At 49.1% G+C, this 14660-nt stretch overlaps 1 protein-coding gene across 1 annotated transcript in view; it reads right to left on the reverse strand.

Annotated features, from left to right (window-relative positions):
* TCERG1L (transcription elongation regulator 1 like) overlaps positions 1–11463 on the reverse strand; it is a 73526-nt gene extending 62063 nt beyond the window's left edge. The window contains exons 1-3 of the mRNA XM_034062364.1: positions 11164–11463; positions 9901–10047; positions 8923–9103 (exon numbers count right to left, since the gene is read on the reverse strand). Coding sequence (XP_033918255.1) covers positions 8923–9103; positions 9901–10047; positions 11164–11463 — 628 coding nt within the window. The remainder of the gene's footprint in view (positions 1–8922; positions 9104–9900; positions 10048–11163) is intronic.
* Between the last annotated feature and the right edge of the window lie 3197 nt (positions 11464–14660).

Here is a 14660-nt window from a genome sequence, read left to right on the forward strand (position 1 = left end):
ACACCAGCTGTTACTCACCCTGCACTGAGCCGGGTAAGGAGAAATTAAGCAATCATTAGCTTATTATGTCATTCAGCAAACGTCTCTGGTTCATGAGGAAATCCTTCAGGCAACCAGAGCCAACTGTAGTGCTGCAGAAGGGAAACCTCTGTTTGCTCAGGCTCCTCACTTGAGGCATTCCATGAGTTCATAGCATTTCTGCTTCTATGTGCACCTCTATGTGCTGGGTCCAAGACCAGCACTTGGTAAGTGTAACCATGCAGCCCCTCAACACCAATGCTCCAGGCAAGGTAACTGCAGCCGAGCAAGCTTGGTGCAGATCCTGTTCCCCTATGTAACCCAGATGCCTCATCCAGGGTGCCTCATTCAGATGCTAAGCACTGGTTTGGTTCCAGTTAGCGCCAGGTGAAGAGGGGCCAGTGGGTTTTGGAAACGACCCTGCCTTGGTTGCAGCTAATTGGGGCTCCTGAGGCTATTACATTAACTTCTGGCATAAAGAATTATTCGCCAACAAATTCAGTTCTGCAACAGCAAAACAGAAGTCAAATATTTTCAGTAAGCACTATAATAAGAAACCTTCTATTATTCCTACTGTATTTATCAATGCCAAGAACAATTCACTTGGAACATCCACACGTGCACAAATTAACAGGCACAAAGGCAAAACCACCCTAAGATATTCAAGTTTTGTTCATTCAGCCATGGAGAGAACCAGGTTATCCTGCCAGAGTAATAATGGAAATGAAAATGAATACTCCATGTACCCAGAGAAGCTGTGGCTGCCCCATCCCTGGCAGTGCTCAAGGCCAGGTTGGACACAGGGGCTTGGAGCAGCTGCTCCAGTGGAAGGGGTTGGGGCTGGAGCTGGATGGGCTTTAAGGTCCCTTCCAACACAAACCAGGCTGGGATTCTATGATATGAAATAACCAGTGTCCAACTAATCCAGCTGTTCAATCCAAGTTTATTGTCTGCCACCCAAGGACTAGAACAGACCATTAGGTTAGACTGTACCCACAGCCTCCAATATCCTGCTTTCATCCCTAATTCAAGCTGTCAGCAGTTGGGAAAAACCCACAAAACACCCTCTGTAACTCAGGAAAACAAATGTTGTGTGGAAAAAACTGCCTTTCCTCCTGGCTTCCCACAGGGTGCCCGAGCAGGAAGGCTGTTTACTGCTCCTGGATCCTTTCATTTTGGAGGAGAGGATGCGATTTCCCCAAAGAGCCCAGGAAAGCAGTAAAATAATGGAACCTCAGTTGCTCGAGTAGCTGAAGGCTTCCACCAGCACAGATGAATACAGCTCCTGAAGCAGGGCTTCCTCATTAAAGTTTCATCAATCCCCTTATTAAAGTTTCATCAGTCAGTTGAAAGAGGGCGATTTCCCTGCCTTTGATGAAGCTCTCTCTCCCTCTCTCCTCCTAAATAATTCCATGAGGAAAGGACTACCCCTATAACTGTTACTACTGGAGAGGAGAGCGTGGACAGGGTGCTTGCGGGTCATCAAACCCACTCTTGCTGTCAACTGAACAATGTCTTCAGCAGTTTATCAGCCTCTGACATAACATATCATTTGCCAAAGCAACTGGAAGCTGGTGCAGGATGTGACTTGTCAAGAGCTAAGGACTTTCATCTGCACTCAGCAGAGCTGGAGAGCAGAAGGTCTCAGGAAGCAACCAGATTTTGCTGTTTCCAAAGGCTCCTTGAAAGGGTTAATCACCATCCCACAGTTCCATGGATTTCACGAGTCAAATGCCTCCAAAATACCATTATCAATGTACCCTGAGGGAGAGGAAATGCACAGTTTTGCCTGGCAATAGTGGTTTGCCAAGTCATGCTCCATCCTGGGCACAGGAAGGCAACACTCATCTGCTGAAACACCAAACCCCATTAGAGGGCCCTTCCCAGCCTTCCAGCTCTGCTCTTCTCAGGCAAACAGATCAGGAGGAAACTCAGGAGGTGGGCAGAGAATGTGATGTGAAGCAAAGGAAGGGCAGAAAGGAGATGAAGCAACAAAGGTTGTTTAGAGGTGGTTCACCAACAGTGAGGAAAGGGGCTGGAGGCACTGGAAACAGGAGTCAGAGCCACAAAGGACCACACATGATGGTCAAATATCATGGAATCCTGGAATGGTTTGTGTTGGAAGGGACTTTAAAGCTCACCCAATTCCAACCTCCAGCCACAGGCAGGGACACCTTCCGCTAGAGCAGCTTGCTCCAGTGTCCAACCTGGCCTTGAACACCACTCTATTAAATAGGGGTCAAACACTTGAACCCCAATAAGTTAGCAGTGCTGAGGTCTTCAACCTCACCCACAGAAGGATGTACAGCATCCTCACCTCTTCTCAAAGCAATATGCAAGCTCCTTATTTTTAGCAGTAACCCAAGGGATCACTAGCACCCTGTCCGTATCCCTGTTCCTTCTGGTTTCTGCCCAGTCCTGTCACAAAACACTTAACAACGCCTGAAAAAACAGCTCCAAGACAATGAAAGCTGAAATGTGAAGCATTGTTTATTACCCCTTATTCCCTTCTCCTTCATCTGCAGAGTCTGCAAGCTGAAGTCTGTTAGATGACAGTTCTGTAGCAGGCTTTTATCAGAACTAAAACTAACAACTTTTGATGAAGAGGGAAAAAGAAGGTAGTTGAAACAGGCTAAAATGGCTCTTGTTGCTTGATCCTCCCTCCTTGGAGATGAACCAGGAATAGGAGGAACACTGTAACACAAACCATGTGGAGATCAGAGGTTTCTCACCATTCATCAGCCTCCCCAGCCACCTTCTCTTGGCCAGCAGCAGTGGTATCAGGGGAGCTGCCTTGGCCACCTAATCCATTAAAACACAAGACAAAACACGCCACAACAAGGCAAAACCTGGTGATAGACAGACATAAAGCTACTGGCTTCAGGATACCAGGAGATGCTGGTGGGACTTGGGTTTTCCTGTCCAAGGGAGCTCCAAGTCACAAAATAGGGACGAACATTCCCTGAACTTAAAGGTTCAATTCTCAGCTTCCTCAATTAACAGTCCCTCGTGCTGGAAGAGGGTCAGATGTAAGATGCCCAGTGGAAAAATGTATTACAACAAGGCGGAGGTCCAAGTTTAATGGAGAAGGGGCAAAATCCCTGTCTGCAGACATTGTGTGACCATCAGGATTTGGTATTTTTCTATTATTAGCTAATTCTCCACAAATGAACAGCAGCTCTGAGAATAAATCTCTTTAATTCATAGGTTTATTCATCAATAGGATTAGACAGCTGTTTACTACAAGCCCCTGGGATCAAGCACTCTCTGTTCTTGCTTGCTCCACTCAGCTCTATACCACTTACGAACTATTTTCTGGTGCTGTAAAGTCAATAGGACCAATAATTCCACAAAATACATGTATCTCTAAAAGAGATACCAACTACCAATGGAACACTTGGCTCCAGCAGGAAAACTCATGCAGACACTTGCAAAAGGAGGGGGAAAAGGAAGGTGTTACTTAAACTGAGCCCACCCCTGCATGACACCGCAATGAGCATCTAAGGCTGAGTACCACTGATGAAGAGCAATGGCCTGAATGAGGATGGAACTCCAAATCCCATCAAACTATCACTTTATCCCTCAGTAAACTACATCCTTGAAATGATCATGGAATCCCAGCCTGGTTTGTGTTGGAAGGGACCTTAAAGCTCCTCCAGCTCCAACCCCTGCCACGGGCAGGGACCCCTTCCACTGGAGCAGCTGCTCCAAGCCCCTGTGTCCAACCTGGCCTTGAGCACTGCCAGGGATGGGGCAGCCACAGCTTCTCTGGGCACCCTGTGCCAGCGCCTCAGCACCCTCACAGGGAACAGCTCCTTGTCATCCAGCACCCCTAAGTCCTTCAGATGGATCTGACCTTTGAAGATGAAGCCATGGCTGCTTCTCGCTTAAAGCCCCCCTGTCATTCCTTACACACCACTGTACACCAAGCTCACCCTGCAGAGTGGCTTAAGAGGGGTTTGGGTGCTCTCCCTCAGGTGCTCAAGAGCTGCCTGGAATCCCACTCCTGCCTCCATGTAAAGTCCACCCCATGCAGTGCCCACCCCAAGGTTGCCACCAGCATGATTCTAATGGGCTAGAAGCCTTGTCTTCTTATGCAGCACAAAGACCTGGAAGACCTCTAGCCCACAGACTGATCACAGCAGCACTGAAGCTCACAGAAGGCAGATCCTCTGGCCTAACACCTCAACTGCACATGGTCTGAGCTGCCAGCTGCCAAGCAACTGCAGCAGCATTGAACCATCAATAAAACAAAGCGAAGGATTGGCTTAAATGGCATATTTATCCCAATGCAAAGGAAAACATATTGATATCCCTTATCTCCTGTAGCCTGAAGGGAGGAAAAAAGCTCATTGTCTTTTCCATTTGTAAACTCCAGCTACTGCATGAGCCTGACAGCAAGGAAACCACTAACAGCTCATAGGCAATAAATAAATATATCTGGCCCTTCACAAACAAGAACAGGCTCTCCAAGTCACTGAAAGATCTGGGTTTCTTTATATGAAGCCTTGGGGCCAGGTAGGACAATATTAGGAAAGGGTCAGACCTACAAGCCCTTCCTATAAACACATTACATGTAGGTTTGTTTCTATAATTCAAGTAAAAACCATCTTAACTGGGATGAAATCTGCACTGGATTTAGGTAGATAACAGAACAAGCACCCAAAAAGCACGAACTTAATAAGCAAAACCAAAGCTTTGTAAAGGCTGTGACTAAAGTCAAGCATTCCCAAAGACTGAATGAAGCCTTCGCCTCAGCAGTGCCTGAAAGCTGCACAAACAAAGGGGTTTTCATGGCATTTCAGGGATATTCAGGTTCTCACAGTGCTATTCTCTTTAACAAAGAAGGAGCCCTAGCACACACACAATAAATACAGGAGAACCCAACCTGAGAAGCACAAACCAAGGCTATTTATATACACACATGCTTCAGATACAGAGCTTGTGATTAGAAAATACTGAGAAATGAGAAAACAGAGCCCAAATTTAACACAACAACCCCATTTCTTCATAGATTTGTAAAGTCTGAAATGTAAACTGCAATCCCCCAGAAAACTGCATCTGTAACATACTTGAGTATATGCATGTAAATGCTAATACTGAGACTTGTTATAGAATCATAGAATAGTTAGGGTTGGAAAGGACCTTAACATCATCTAATTCCAATCCCATGACAAATACTGGCTCAGTTCTGCAAAGATTACCAGGAAACAACACTAACTGAAGGATGAAAACATTAGTCTATATGGCATCAGTAATGCTAAAGCAATTTGATGGAAGATTATACATCAACTCTGCATTTGTGATTTCAGCACCAATGGAAGAAGGAGCAGAAGGACTGCTACTGAGAAAGGAGACCCTGTGGAAATGCAGAGGCAGAAATGGAGCTTTGACTTAGCAGAAAATACCTGCTCTTGCAGAATCATTCTATAGCAAACCAAGAAGAAATAAACTATCTGATTTAAAAAGAGGAAACCAGCACTGGAAAACCCTGCAAGTCTTCATTCCAGGTTAGACTGCCTCTGTCATAAAGGAAAATACAATACTCTAAGCATTTTGTTCGAGATAAAAACCATTAAGAACCTTTCACCTCTTCAGCATCTCCTCCTGCCCTCATGGCTCAGACAGGGATCCCCAAGGAGACCTCTGAGCAGGCAATGGGTTTGTGCTAACACATCCTTCTGCATATGTTACAGCAGCTACTGCTGAGGGCATCCACAGCACTGGGGCCAATGCAGCACTGAGCATGAGCAAGAAAATGCAGTTTATGTTGACATGTGCATAAAATCAAATCAAAAGCCATTTGAGGGCTGACGAATGTTTCAAAATGGGAACAGATGTTCAAATGCCAGGTTTCCCCTTGCTCCGAGGAGGGCAGGAGGCAGTATCCCAACCACTGAGCTGTGCCTCCTGCTCTACAAACACACTAATCTCCAGTTCTGCAAGACTCCAGATGGCTGCTGAGCAACAGCCCACAACGAACACCCAACAACTCTCGAGGGTATCTATTCCATAAGCCATTAGCAAGGGGCAGATTGAGCTGAGCTCTTAGGCAGAAGCTGTTCCCTGTGAGGGTGCTGAGGCGCTGGCACAGGGTGCCCAGAGAAGCTGGGGCTGCCCCATCCCTGGCAGTGCTCAAGGCCAGGTTGGACACAGGGGCTTGGAGCAGCTGCTCCAGTGGAAGGGGTTGGGGTTGGAGCTGGAGGAGCTTTAAGGTCCCTTCCAACACAAACCAGGCTAGGGTTCTATAAACACCTTCTCAAACACACCCAATAAGAACACACTCTTTGTACAGCAGCACTGTTGGTGATGGCTTTGAGAACCAGAAATGCCAAAGTGCAAGAAAACACCCTCACACACTCAAAATAGCACCAATAACAGTAAATGCATGGAACATCATAACCAGAGGGCTACAGCTTTCATCTAATGTGTACCACCAAGGGGTCCTGTCGCTGGTCCCTCACCCCACAGAGGTACGTGTACATCACACAGATGCCATAAGGGCAAATCTGCCTTGGGACCCAGCCAGCCCTGATTTCATCCACACATAGAGAGCACAATACAAAATATTAATCTTAAATTAATCTTATATTCATCTTAATTAATCTTGAAATATTAATTTTAAATTAAGCTTAAAAAATAATCTCAAATATTAGACACAAATATTAAGCTTCCTCTGCAAAACTATCTAGTCGCTGCTTTCCTCATGAAAAATGCAGTACCCAGTAGACATGAAAGCAGCTCTCACGGCGAGGTGGGAAAATAAAATGTCACTATTGGCTTTAGACACACAAAATAAGTACATAAATTCGTGTTTTGCAATATGAGTGTAATAGCTGCTTCCTTTTCTTACAGAAAATAACACCTTTCGTAGCTGCATCTCCAGCTGTTAAATGATGAGCATTACCGCTCGCCAAACTCCAGTGCCTCCTTCCTTTATCTCTGTAACATTGCTGATACATTGAGAAAACAGTTGTATCATTACTGATAACTGTGGAAGGCGAAACTGTCGTGAGACAGGCTTCCAGAATGAAGACAGAGCAGGCACAAAGCTTATGAGCTCCTCAGTTTAAACCACTTAACTAAGCAATTTGCTCTTGGTATTTTTATTACGTTTCATATTAAGTGTAAAGATTGCATAGGAAATGCTTTGAGCACAACCATAACACTTGCCAGAGGAGCTCCTGATGATTCTGGTAGGGTACCATTATTGCCATCCAGCAGTGATGCCACCACCATGCATACTTCTGTTTGCACACAGCCTGGGATGCCACTGGGTCAGCACTGACCTCATGGACCAGATGATTTCAAGAGGGATGGGAAGATTTTGACAGGCTGAGAGAGCTGGGCTGGGGCAGCCTGGATAAGAGAAGGCTCCTGAAGGGGAGACCTGAGAGCAGCTCCAGTGCCTAAAGGGCTACAAGACAAGGGGAATGGCTTTAACCTGCCAGAGGGGAGATTGGGATGAGCTCTTAGGCAGAGGGTTGGAAGAGGTGGCAGCCACACTGAGCACACTGCTGAGGGAAGAGCTGGATCCACCCAAACATCTCCTGTGTGAACAGGCTTGTGTGTGCCCATGCACTGTCTGGGGGAAGAAAACCATCTTTTCCCTGTCACTTCCAGACCACAGATGTGGCATCAGACTGGGAATGTCCCTGTGTGCCAGGCACGCTTCCCTAACCTGCTGTGCCAGGTACGCTCCCGCTTGCTGTCTGAAACACTGTGTGATAAAACATGTTTATGCATGTTTAGGTTATTGGGATATTTGGCTTCCATACACAACCAACAGGCTGTCACTCCCCTGCACAAAACACTTCTCTTTCCATCACACCTGCCTTTAAAACATGCTTCAACCGGTGCCTGCTGTCTGAGAGCGCAACTCAACAATTCCAATGGTATCCCAGAGGAATGCATCCATCCAACAGGATCCCACCAGCAGCAGCTCCACTTGAGCATGGGGTGATTCTGGCAGGGGAAGGAGGCAGCTTTCTGCTAACCCATCAAACCACAGAACGGATGCGTTTCAGAACAGAACAATAGTCACTGCTAATTAATCAGCCTGGCAAACGAGCCCAGGCTGCAAGGAGCAATTCCAGCACTCTCTCAATGCATCTCTGTGTTACTGGCAAAGCACAGGAAGCCTTCCTGTGTGCTATGGGGTAGCAAAACAAAAAGGACGTTACAGGGCAAAGACCAGGATAAGGAGGGCTCTGCTGTCAACCCAACACTCTTCATCCACGCTCTAAGAAACAACTTACCACAAGCCATTAACAATATGCTAGTTTTCCATTTAAGGATATATGTTATGGGTTTAACCATGAGTAGCATTTTATAACCCTTCCTATGAAACAACTACTTTAAATCACTACTGCAGCAGCAAATAGAGAGATTCAGCTTTACCACAGTGTAATTCCTGTTCTTTTCCCCAGGTATAAATCTCAGTTCCTCTGTTACAGCTGTGACATACCTGAGTTACCCAGATTAATGGGATTTATTTCAGGGATAACATTGTGTATAACTGAGTCTTAATGAGATGATGGATCAATTGCTCTTCCCTACTGAGAGCTGTCTGCACAGACTACACCAAACTCTAGAAGCCAACAGGAGAGTTATACATGAACTGTGTCAAGAATTCCTTGTTTGAAACAAGCCAAGGCTGCCCCTTCATTCCATGAATCAACAGCAGGTTATGGAATAATCCATTATAATCTTCTATAATTACACACAATCTTTTGTTCTTTAAGTAATATAGAGGAAGAAACTCACTTTGCCATCAAGGTTCAGATCAAGAAGAGGTTTTCAGCTGAATGCAATGAAACCCTTACATTAGAGAATGGTTTATGCATCTCTGAGAGATCCAGGTAATAAAAAAGGTAAGTATTTAATTACTAATGTCCCACTGACCTGGTATCAGTTGAGGTGCCAGCACCACGGTGGGGAGAGCCCTGGAGGCAGCAGCTGGCCTGGCTATAGCCATAGCGACCTGATTGCTCATTAACAGCGGCTTCTCACTGCCCTGGAAGAGCCTTGAGTCCTCAGGATGGAGCCATGCTGAATCCAGAGCAAAGGCATTGTTCAGGTATATCTGCCCAATGTAAAGGAATAGAAGAATGATAAGGTTTGAGGTACAAAATTCAGACATAAAACTCAATATTACAACAGGTAGTATCTCAAGCTAGGGACCAAAAACATTACTGATTTTAGCTCCCTCAGTGCTGCAGGATGGGTTGAACTGACCATTTAGAAATGAATTCCCATTTAACCTGACTAATCAGCCTCCTAAAGAGAAAGGAATAGCTGAAGGCACTTGTGTCCCACACACAGCTGCTCCGGAGTAAGCCCATCTCTGATCCAGAGACCTCATCCATCTTCCAAATTGGAGAGATGGGTGTGAGGGACATGGGATAGCATCATAGAGACACACTTTCATTATTCAGCCAGATAAATTACAGATGTAGGTAGCTGTGGGTGAGATGAGGACACAGGACTGTGAGTGACACCCCAGGGACATGGTAGTGCTCATGGTGATGCCACCGCTGCCAGTGCAACACCACAGCATCCCTTGGGGAAAACAGTGGAAGGACCAAAAAGAAAGGGAAAATGGACAACTCCCATAACTACATCCCATTAAAACATTCTATTCAATGTAATAAAGACCAATAGTAAAGATACTTCAGTCTTTCTAAAACTTGAGAAAACAAAGATGTTTATCAGCTGAAGCAGCCTCCTCACCTCCATTATCTATCCCTCACAACATTCCTCCTCCGTGGAGTTTTACCTGACCAGCTCCTGCCCTCTCATACACCTTCACAATTCACCAAACCCATGACATTTGCTGTACTTCACCCTTAAAACACTTCACCACGCCATGACCAGACTTACTTTGCAACTGGGGAGCCTTTTATCGATCCAGTTTTTCGCAGTGTGAGGTGGGACCGTAGATGTGTACACAGGTGGGAAAACAGGGACAAATTCCATGCTCGAAGAAGGTGAAAATCCAATGACTGGGGAATGAGCTCCAAATATCCACTTGGTGGGGAGAAAAAAGAGAGAATGAGAAGTTAATAGAAGGATTTTATCCTGAACAAATGGATGCTTTTCATGATTCCCTAAGTAAATATGAGTACCCGAGATTTCAAGTATGTCCCTTCAACCCCACAACCATTTGGGTTTCTTTAGGCATTGCACAGTGCACCTGGCACTGACATGATAAAGGGCTTTAGAAAGCCACAAATCAGTAGCCAGGCAGGAAAGCAGGACTTGGCCAATGGTTGCTAGTTGCCAGGGCAGTCTGGTTCTCCTCTGCTCAAACAGAATCTCAGACACAGAGCAGGAACATCACTAGAAAGTGGCTTTAAAATTCATCTGGAAGCGAGTAAGAACCGTAGGAGATGTCAGAAACGTATTTTCCCTTCACTTAAATTCGTTTGGTTCCCACAGTAAAACCCCCTCTGCAGTTTACGTGCTCTCACACCGGGGAACAACTGATGCTCGGTTCTATCAGACCCAGCACTACCCATCCTTCTCCCTCCCACTCTGCTCCCAAACCACCAGAGACGCTGGTGCTCGGGAAGGCAGGAAACCACCGCCCGAACCCCAGCGGACGCCTCGGCGCTCGCATCCCGCTTCGGTTGTACTTCTGCCGAGTAAAAGCCACGCAGCCGAGGCAGAACCAGGAGCGCAGCATCCACCACATCCCTGTACCGGGACACCGGGAACGCTCCGCTGCTACAAGCAGCGATACGACAGCAATCCGTAACTGAAATACGCACTGGAGAGGCAGCGACTTGAGTCACAACTTCAGGCTTTGTGAACAGCCACAGCAAACGAGCCCTTCCCTGCGCGCACGGCGCCGGGAGCGCTTCCGCCAGCGCTGTGCTGCACAAAACGCCTCCAGCGACCGGCTTCCACCGGCCCCGTCGGAACCCCGCAACCCTTGGAACCCTGCGGCCGGGTCCTGGGGAAGGAGACAGCCCCGACACACGCCGAGAGCTGCGGGCACAGCACACGGAGCCCACGGGGCACGGCGGGGACCGGACCCGCTGCTGCCGCCCCCCGCTTCGGGCTGCGGCTCCATCCCCGGGGCTGCCGATGGGTTAGAGGACGGCAGCACCGGATAAACGGCTCCCGCAGCACAGCCCTTACCTGTCCGTGCAGGAGCGCAGCGGAGCGCGGCTCGGCAGCCAGCAGCGGCAGCAGCGGCTCGCAGGGGCCGCACCAGCCGGGGGCTGCCCGCAGCAGGGCGGCGGCGGCGGCCGGAGCGGGCGGCGGAGCCGGGAGCAGCAGCGGCGGAGGCGGAGGGGGAGCCCCGGAGGCAGCAGCACCGACCCGGACGAGCCCCGCTGCTGCCGGGAGCACCCAGGCCCAGGGGGGAGCGGGGGGCTCGGCAGCGGGGGGCGGCCAGAGCAGGGGCGGCGGCCGCTTGGCTGCGGGAGCCGGCAGCATCCTGCATGGCACGGGGCGCACGGAGCCCGACCGCTCCGCACCCGGCTCCGGCGCCGCCGCCGAGTGGAACTCCAGCCGTCGGCGGGCGCTGCCGACAGGCTCCGCCCGGATACGGGAGGGGGGGACGGGGCGGGGGCCGTGATGGGGCCGCCTCCCACGGGGGGGGCACCGGTAAGAGGCTGGATCCGCCTCCGGGGCCAGCCCCGATCGGAGCGCTGCGTTTTGGGGGGGGAAAGGGGAGTTTGGACGCGTCTTGGGTGAAGGATTCTCACCGGCGTCTGGCAGCGCCTGCCCCTGCCCGAGGCAAGGGGGGTCCGGGGGCAGCGCTTCCGGGGGAACGGGCAGCGGACAGGAGTCGTGGGGTCACGGAGGTTGTGTTGGAAGGGACCTTAAAGCTCCTCCAGCTCCAACCCATGTGCAGGGACCCCTTCCACTGGAGCAGCTGCTCCAAGCCCCTGTGTCCAACCTGCATCGGGTACAGTTCGGTATAGTTATGACTTCCTACTTTACACCTTGGGGCCACATGAGCCTATGTTCTCCCAGAAACACTGAGCCACCAGCCCCAAAACCCCAGAATACATCAAGAGAGACTCCTATGGGAGCACTTCCAAAGCAAGGCTCCCATAAATACACAGCTGTCCCAGAAGGAAGTAAGTAAAATCCAGACATTTAAGTAACAAGGACAGACTTAATCTATAAATATAAATGGGTTACTGCTATCCTTTAATTAAATATCCAACTCACAGAGAGGAGACAGATCCAGCCGTGCCTAGGATCCATACTGGCCTTGAAATGCACCTTGCTGTCATTTCTATAGGAAATAGGAAATACAATAGGAAATGAGCTGCAAATTATGGTAAACTGGAATAGGAAATAACCTGCAATAGGAAATGGGAATAATAGGAATACAATAGGAAATGAGCTGCAAATGATGGTAAACTGGAAGGCAGCATCTTGTATGGGTTCTGCAGCATTACCATACGCACACAGGACCATCAGAGATGATATTTGAGAGGGATTGTATTTGGAACCGAAGAATCCCTGACTGGTTTGGGTTGGAAGGGACCTTAAAGCTCATCCAGTTCCAACTCCCTATGAAATGCAGCAGTCCTTGAGAGGTCTGGTTTAAATGCAACAGCTCGTCAGTGAAATACTGAAAATAACAGCAAAAAGTGGAACATTTCATCTATCTTTATTATGGCTCCAGATTTATTTGGGGGGGGGGAAGTTTGAAAGAGAATTTGAAGTTGTTCAGCAACTTCTTAGCCTCCAGATGATGCTCCTGACACTGTGGTTTAGTTTCAGGCTGTCCTGCAAGGAGCAGGGCGCTGGATTCAGTTATTCCTATGGATGTCTCCAAATGCAGGATGCTCCATGATGCCAGCAACCAGCAGCAATTCCCTGTATCCAGGCCAGTTAGTGCAGGATATACACAAATACCTTTCCTGAGGTGCACAACAGCAAAACTACTTCTCCTGTGTAAAACCCAGAAGTAAGGTGGTTTCATAGAGGGCTTTATTCTGTCCCAAAACCATGACTAACACCAGCCCAATAAACTTAACCAAGGCCAGTCTAGGGCCAGCACTGGCGAGCCTATTTAAAGCATAAATCAGTGTTGTTATTTAGATCATCAAACCCACTGATTAATCAATCTAAACCATTATTATTTCATACCAATGGGCAGTCTTACTCAACGCTTCCCTAATGTTGGCTGAGGAAGTCTGTGTATGTAGCATGGCTTCAGAAAATCCCAGCTCACTTGGGTTGATGGGGCTCAGAGGAGCAGTTCTCATCCATGGGCACACGTTCCCACCTGGCTGCAGGGATTCCCACACACACATCAGTTGCTTTTTGCTCCAGCTTCCATCTCCTATGCTTTAAAATACAGTAATAGAGTTCTTATTGCCTTTCTCATGGAGCTGGGAAAGGGTTTGGGTGTTCCCAGGCTTTTTGCATGGCAGGTTGTGAGGGTCACCATGGGGCAAGCTCTGTGTAACCAGGCTGCAGCCATGCAGGCGAGGGGTGATGGAGGAGAGAGGGGTGACATCAGGAGGAAGGGGTTATGTCAGGGGAGGAAGAATGACAGTCGGACAGAGGGGTGAGAGCAGGAATAAGGGGTGAGAGTGGCAGAAGGAGGGTGACTGCATGAGAAAGGGGTGACAGCAAGAGAGAGGGGTGACAACAGAAGGAGTGACAGCAGGAGCGAGGAGAGATGGCAGGAATGAAGGATTGCGGCAGGGGGAGAAGGGATAACAGTCAGAGCAAGGGGTGGTGGCAGCAAAGGGTGACAGCAGGATCGAGGGGCTGCATCACCCTCTCACACAGGCGATGTGCGCTGCCGGGCTCTGCTTTTCCCGGCCAGCCCAGCGAGTGGCAGTGATGCCGAGCCCAGCAGCAGTGCGGGGATGAGCGCAGGCAGCGCTCAAGCAGCGGCTGCCATGGCTGGGGACAGGGACGGGCTCCTGTCAGCCTGCAGAGCCCTGGGTGACCGCCGGGCACTGACCCTACAGCCTGAAACCAGGGTGCGCAGTGAAAGGGGTCGGGTGAGGTTTGCACATCCTGGACCTTGTGCTCCTATGGGCAGGGTCTGCAGCATCTTCATGGTGTTATGGAGAAGGCTCCTGAAGGGGAGACCTGAGAGCAGCTCCAGTGCCTAAAGGGGCTGCAGGGAACCTGGAGAGGGGCTTGGGACAAGGGATGTAGGGACAGGCCAAGGGGAATGGCTTGAACCTGCCAGAACAGGGGAGACTGAGCTGAGCTCTGAGGCAGAAGCTGTTCCCTGTGAGGGTGCTGAGGCGCTGGCACAGGGTGCCCAGAGAAGCTGTGTCTGCCCCATCCCTGGCAGTGCTCAAGGGCAGGTTGGACACAGGGGCTTGGAGCAGCTGCTCCAGTGGAAGGGGTCCCTGCCCATGGCAGGGGTTGGAGCTGGAGGAGCTTTAAGGTCCCTTCAAGCAAGTCTGTGATTCTATGAGCCTCTGTGTGTTTGAATGTGCTTAAATTACCAGAACCTCAGCAGAATTACATATGTACAAATTCCTAATAAATAAATCCCTCCCTGCTTCCATGTGCTCTCCAGGCTGAGTCCCAGGGAGCAAAGCTCACATCTGTCTTTGTCAGCATCTGTTTCTCAGGTTAGATGCTTACTTCATCCGGGGCTGGAGTAAGGAGCAGGAATCACCTTGGTCACCCTGGAGCAT

The sequence above is a fragment of the Melopsittacus undulatus genome, chromosome 4, assembly GCF_012275295.1.
Source record: "Melopsittacus undulatus isolate bMelUnd1 chromosome 4, bMelUnd1.mat.Z, whole genome shotgun sequence".
In the NCBI taxonomy this organism is placed as follows: domain Eukaryota; kingdom Metazoa; phylum Chordata; class Aves; order Psittaciformes; family Psittaculidae; genus Melopsittacus; species Melopsittacus undulatus.